A 6,712-nucleotide genomic window follows, 5' to 3' on the forward strand; every position below is an offset into this window, starting at 1 on the left:
AAATTCTGGATAGTAACTGGTGCGCACCAGATAACAACTTTTACAAAACCCATATGTATTTTCAGAAGGAAAAAAAAAAACAACTTTCACTTCATTTTTATTCTTTTTTTAAACTTTGATGTCCCTTTAGGGGGAATAAGCAGCAGAAAAAAACTTTTTAAATTATTTTTTCTTCTTTGGGTAGTTAAAGGGTTACAGTACGGTATTAAAGCACTATATCCTCCTAACCACCAGGAAAAACAGATACAGCGTCAATTTCTTTAAAAATTCAAAAAACTACAATTCCCAGAGCCCCATCCCCTTCATTATTAGTATCTTTGAAAAGCACCAAATCTTCTCTGTAGATCTATCAATATGTCTGTTCCTCCATCCATCAATCCATCCATCTTCTTCCTCTCATCCGGACCGGGTCATGGGGGCAGCAGTCTAAGCAGAGATACCCAGACTTCCCTCTCCCCGGTCACTTCCTCCAGCTCCTCTGGGGGGACCCCCAGGCGTTCCTAGGCCGGCCGAGAGACGTAGTCTCTCCAGTATCTCCTGAGTCTTCCCAGGAGCCTCCGTCCAGTGGGACATGCCCAGAACACCTGGCTCCATGAAGCCAACAGAACAACATCATCTGCAGAGAGCAAATCCAGATCCCCTCGGGCTCCTCGCTGCTCCGAGAAATTCTGTCCATTAAAACTATGAACAGAACCGGGGATGAAGGACAGCCCTGCTGGAGTCCAACACGTACCGGGAACAGGTCTGATTTACTGCCAGCTATACAAACCAAGCTCATAGTCAGACTCCTCCCAGAGCGCCCTCCACAGGACACCACGGGGAACGCGGTCGAACGCCTTTCACAAACCATCCAGCACCCTGGAGAGGGCGTAGAGCTGGTCCAACGTTCAACAACCAGGACGGAAACCTGGAAACCTGTTCTTGGATCTGAAGTTCGACTATCTGACGAAGGAGTATCTGGTATCCGTAGATACCAGGAGGAACTTGTTCAGTAGAATGCAGTGGCTGGGAGATATTTGGGTTTAGAAAAGTCCTCTACAGACGACACTTTTCCACTGCAGGACGTCAGAATGATTTACGTATACGCCATGTATCATTTACGTTGTGTTATTCTGTGTAAAAATAAAATATAAAAAAACCAAAGTGACTTTTTAGGCCCTTTTAATCATACATTAAGAAACATGCTCTTCATAAAGTCTCAGCCTTAAATCAAAACGACTGTAATTTTATAGACAATTGAAAACATGTTTTATTGTCAAACAACAGGGAATTTATTACATCATTAGTGCATTATAATGTATTACTTGATGTTGTTATAAGAGGTTTAAAGAATCCAGTGTGATTGTTGGCCCTCATACATGTTCACCAATTCTTTGCAAAAACTTCAGACACCTCTGGTTTAAGATGAAGCAAAAATATTTTAAAACAGTTTTCTCTCATTTCCCGGCTCTTTTATTATTTTATTTTTTGCTATTGTTGTTGTTTTGGAGCAATCTTTCCTGTCGTTTTGCAGCCTGGGTGGAAGCTCAAATTATCTCCCAGTGGGTGACCGTGTCGTCTGATTGGTTTCAGAGGCATCTCCTCTTCTGTTTTGTCTCCTTCATAAGTGGAAGGATGATTGTATTCTCTCTAACTGTTAATCTCACTGCCTTATGCCACATTAATCTCACATACAATTAAGATTATTTTGTATTTAAATGCTTAAAGTAAGTCCGTTTCTGAAGATTCAAAGAAAATCTGATAAAACTTCTAAACCTGCCAATAATTTAGGTAGACACAAAAATGAAGTTGACATAATTCTCAAATAAAAACAGCTCTACTGTCAGTTACACATGTTTTTTATAAGTTATATTGAAACTCCTGGCTACGATGATGTATTTCTTGCAGAGTTTTTCCATTTCTACTTTACTCTTTTTCCCGCCTCCATCTTTCTATTTTGACTTGCTATTTTTCAGACCTAATGCAGCACTTTACCATCAGGATCTTTTCCTCCACGGCTTTAATCTTAATGTAAGCTGAGCGGCGCCCCTCATCATCCATCATTACACAGTTTCCACACAACAGCGCTGGCTGGATATGTTTGTTGTCCTGCGTTTCCGTCTCTTTTTACGGAATGAGCCGATGCATCAAAGAGGTTTTTTTTTCCTTCTGCATGTCAAACTGAAATGCTTTTGTTGATGCACAAACAGAAAGTCGGGTTACAAAATCCCCACCGTTTCAGAACCACTGACAGAACCAGCCCCTGTGATGTTCATTCATTATAAACATGGAAATGTCTGTTTTCACAGGTCAGACTTTGAGTTCTGCAGAAATCCAACATAAAAATCCAGGTTCTTCTCCTGGATTTTTAAACAATGTTGCCTCATTTCCCCCGAGGAACAAAACAGCTTTTAACACTTCCACAAATGTATGCGTGCATTATACGGCTGCCGGAGATTGGCACGTAAGAACTGTGAGCTCTGCTTCTCATTAGGCTGCTTTCATTCAAAGGCAGGAGAACATGACTGCATCCTGATTCATTAATGTAAATTAAATAATGCTGCTGGTTTACTTCCACCATGGAAACCCATTTAAGAAATGTCTCTAAAAGCTCCAAAGGAGAAAAGTGGCGGCCGGCCCGATTAAAGGCGTGGATATTAGCTCTGCAGTAAAGCAAGGAGCTGCGAGAAACTGAAAGTTCGGATTCCAGGTGCAACTATGGAAATAAACATTTTCCAATAACAAACTAAAAGAAACATTATGAGAAATATTCATACAGCAAAAAATAAACCTTTGTGAACAAAATCCTGCTGTATTCATTTTTAACCCCTTGATGCTTATTGATACAAATATGCATCAAATCACTTTGGCTCCAAAATTACCTTATTTTTAGCCCCACCCCCCACCCCGTTTTGATATTAAAACCACATTTCACAACAAACTTCATGAAAAACAGAAATATTTTTTCTTCCAAGCCTTTCCAATAAACTTTTAGTCTGAAAAGCTATTACTTGTTAGTGCATATTTTTTATTCGCATCGCCATCAGATTGAACAACCAGGTCATCAAAATTTGCACAAATGTACATAATTACCGTATTTTCAGGACTGTAAGTTGCGTTTTTTTTAGATTCGCCAGGGGTGAGACTTATACTCAGGAGTGACTTATTTGTGATTTTTTTTAAACATAAATAGGCTCAAATATTCGTTATTTTCCCACAAACAACCACTAGAGGGTGCTTTACGTTTGTGTATCAGTTCAAAAACGCAGAAGAAGAAGTGCTGTCCAAAACAAACATGGCTGAGAATCTGATGGTCCTCCTCACGAACGTTATGATGTGTTTCTTACCTGCATGGAGACATTATTATCGATGCTTTTGTGGAGCTCTTTAAAATAAATAACTTAACCTCTCAACATCATCCGTATCCTCCATGCATTTTAAACGAGATATACGGTCAAAGCCTCCATCATGTAGCGATGAGGCTAAAAGACAGCTAAAAGTGTGACTTATAGTCTGGAAAATACAGTGTCTATGTATATATTTACTTATTTGTGTGTCTGGTATCTGATGAGCTGTAATATACTTTCACTTGTTTCTTTTCTTTAGGCCGTCATAATTCGTGAATTTCTCCCTTTCAGATAAATCAATTCAATTTCAACCAAAGCATCACACAGATGGTTTTTGAGAGTTTGACGGTGAAGCAGTCGAGTGTGGCGATGGCGCGTCTCACCGTGAGGGAAGGTGACCTGGAATGGTTTGGAGGTGTTTCTGAGGTTCCACAGCGTCAAGCTGCCGTCCGAGTGACTGCACATGAACGTCTTCCCCTCATGGTGCCAGCTGACGGAATGGATGGCCTGAAGCCAGGAGACACAAAACAAGAGGAATGGTTCCAGTTTAGAGAAGTTTGAAACAAAACATGAACAAATCTAAAGGTTTTAATTCTCACATTTTATTCAAAACCATAAATTCAGGGTAAAAATTTGACTTTATTATAAACAAACAACAAGACTGAATCTGCAAAAGAAAAAATCTTCAGACTGACAATTTTAAAACCTTTTTGTTCAATTGCAAAAAAATAAATAAACACAAAATAAATGTAGTTAAGCTCCAAAAGTTTAACATTTTGTTGCAGTTTTTTTTTACTCCGTCTTGCTTGTGTTTGCTGTTTATTCTGTATCTCAATTCTTTTTAAACTTTCCCTACTTTCAGCTTTAGCTCCGCCTCCTCTAATCAGTGTAACAGTGGAGATGTCATTCGTTATTACGATAAAAACTGTCTGCAGCTTTCTTTTTATTACAGTTCCAGGAGAGACGAAGGAAATACAAAAAAAAACAAAATAAACAAACAAAAAAAAGATGGGAAATATGAAAGAAAGAGCCAAAACGAAATGTTTGACAATAAAAATAAAATTTGTATTTTAAAAAAATTCAAATTCATTAAAACTTCGATATTTTCTTTGCTTTCATGAAGCTTAGATTTTGCATTTATTTTTTTTCCCGTAAGACATTTTTTTTCTTTACACACCTTTTGATTCAACTACAAATGAAAATCAGTAAAATATTTTTTTTTAGTGCATTAAAACAATTTTTGCTGTTCAACTCAGATTATATCTAAAAGTGTGACACTGCGATCATTACCAACTAGCTATCTTTCCAAAGAATAAACAAATCTTTACATTTCATGCTTTTATGTTTATTTGTCAACCAAATAAAAAAGAATTGAAGCTTCTGTAATGTTTAAGAATTCAGAAAGATTAATATATTTTTTGCAGTGAGGCTAAATTATTCAGTTCAAATATACTTTCACTAATCTTTTTTTAATCAAATCTCAAAACTGCATGTCTCAAGATTAAAAAAAAATTAAGATTTATCTGCAGGATAAATCTAATCTTAAGGATCCAGCAGCTTCTAACTTGTGAGATTTCAAAATAAAAGACTTTGTGACACAAATATTCCAGTAAATGGACGCATGTTTCTTTTTTTTGCAGCTGAGATGATAAGCATTGGTGGTGATTGGGCTCCTGCTGCGATGCCCTTTTCCTGTGAGCTGTGCTCTACTTTACACCATCTGCTCTGCAGAGTGGAAGGAGAAATACACCTGTGTGAGAGAGAGAAACTAAACCTTTTTTGTCTGGTTTACCTCATATTCGAGGATCAGGCTGAGACTTTCAGTCTTATTAGATTTTGTGAATGAAAATCATTAAAAAATGAGAAATAATCTTAAAATGACAGTTTTACTAATTCCATATCCATTTGACAATCCTTCCATCAATAAATTCATTAATTCAAGTCATTTTAGTATCAGGTAAAAGTGTCTTTGCAGATTTCAGCTTAGGAGATTTGGACATGTTTGACTTAAAGAATCTCTCAGGTTTTATCTGCATGATTTCATTCAGGCTACACTGTTTTCTAAATTCTAAAAATGTGTTGAATTATGGAACGTTTTAAAACACCCATAAATCTTGTTTTGTTTCAGAACTATAAGCTTGTCAATTATTGGATGTAAGAAACAAATTTAAATAAAAAGTGGTAAAAAATAAAAATAAAAAAGGAACAACTATAACAGTTTTATTCTTTTTTTTAACGATTGGGACTAAAATGGAATTTCTTATGCCAAAAAATCCCAAACTGTTATGGCTCAGTATGTATGAGTGACTGTGGTTTAGAGTGTTTATATATATATATCTGCGCTGTTGGAAATGGGGGTCATTTAAAGCAGAAATGTAGTATTTATGGTGGCTGGAGCTGTAACAAAACACTATTTATGTTTGATAGAGACTTTTATTGCTCATAAACGTTCACTTTTAGACCGCTGCACAGTCGTGCACTTCTCTGCAAACCTTTATGCTCAAGTTCAAGGTAGAGGCAGATTTTTTTTAGCTTTAAATTTAAATATCAATGATGTCAACGCTACAGAGGTCAGCTCTTCGGGGAATGTCGTGACAGTAACGTTCAGGATAAAATCAAATGGACTAATTTGGGGTTATTTGACCTTACATTGTTCAGAATTAACATTTTTGATGTGCACAAAGTGAGGCTGAATGGAACTTTCTATTAGATATTCCATTTGGTTCATGAAACAGAAAAGATTTGATGTTCTTCACAGATTTTTCCACGTTGGGTGAAAAGGTCAGCAGAGATCTCTGGTGATGCTTTGTTCTAATTATTCTTATGTGTCCACTATTTTAATGCACTTTTAATTCAAGTTCACAGACAATACACAGAAGGATTTTAGAATACTATAATTATTCAGCTAAAATGTCTTTAAATTCAGTGAAGTCGTTTTTTTAGATGCAGAACGTGAAGATGTAACAGAAATATATATATTTTCTTCAAATGACGAGAACAGAAATTCGTCAATCTGCTTCAGACTTTGTCATTCACCAGTCAGTGAGAGTTGTTAGAAATCCAGGCCTAGAAAGTGTGAAACAGTCGCGAGGCAGAAGACACGACAGCAGCTGCTCTCACCAGCGACGCGAGGTGAGGATGTCTGAGACATACGGGTCTGAGGCAGAACTCAAGAATCAACAGAATCTGTTCTGTGTCTGAGATGGTGAACAACAGGATTGATGAATAAAAATGCTGCTAAATACAAACACTTACTTTGTGGTAATGTGGTCACTGAATACTTCACACAAATATTGCTCTGGTAACAAGAAGTCTGTGTAGTACAGACGCACTTTTCATCCTTCAGATGAATCGGTTCTGTTGGTCATTTCTGCCTGAGTCATGAC

At 37.1% G+C, this 6,712-nt stretch overlaps 1 protein-coding gene and 1 long non-coding RNA gene across 16 annotated transcripts in view; one reads left to right on the forward strand and one right to left on the reverse strand.

Moving 5' to 3' along the window:
* The window catches only part of LOC112155136, a 36,598-nt gene extending 32,853 nt beyond the window's left edge, over positions 1-3,745 (forward strand). Inside the window, exon 3 of the long non-coding RNA XR_002920756.2 lies at positions 3,618-3,745. This is a non-coding gene — a long non-coding RNA (uncharacterized LOC112155136). The remainder of the gene's footprint in view (positions 1-3,617) is intronic.
* The window catches only part of stxbp5l (syntaxin binding protein 5-like), a 179,085-nt gene that overhangs the window by 57,446 nt on the left and 114,927 nt on the right, over positions 1-6,712 (reverse strand). For all 15 annotated transcript variants that reach the window (XM_024286619.2, XM_024286616.2, XM_024286613.2 and 12 more), the window contains exon 8: positions 3,710-3,833. In XM_024286619.2, the coding sequence (XP_024142387.1) occupies positions 3,710-3,833 (124 nt within the window). The remainder of the gene's footprint in view (positions 1-3,709; positions 3,834-6,712) is intronic.

The sequence above is a fragment of the Oryzias melastigma genome, linkage group LG21 (genome assembly GCF_002922805.2).
Source record: "Oryzias melastigma strain HK-1 linkage group LG21, ASM292280v2, whole genome shotgun sequence".
NCBI classification, from domain to species: domain Eukaryota; kingdom Metazoa; phylum Chordata; class Actinopteri; order Beloniformes; family Adrianichthyidae; genus Oryzias; species Oryzias melastigma.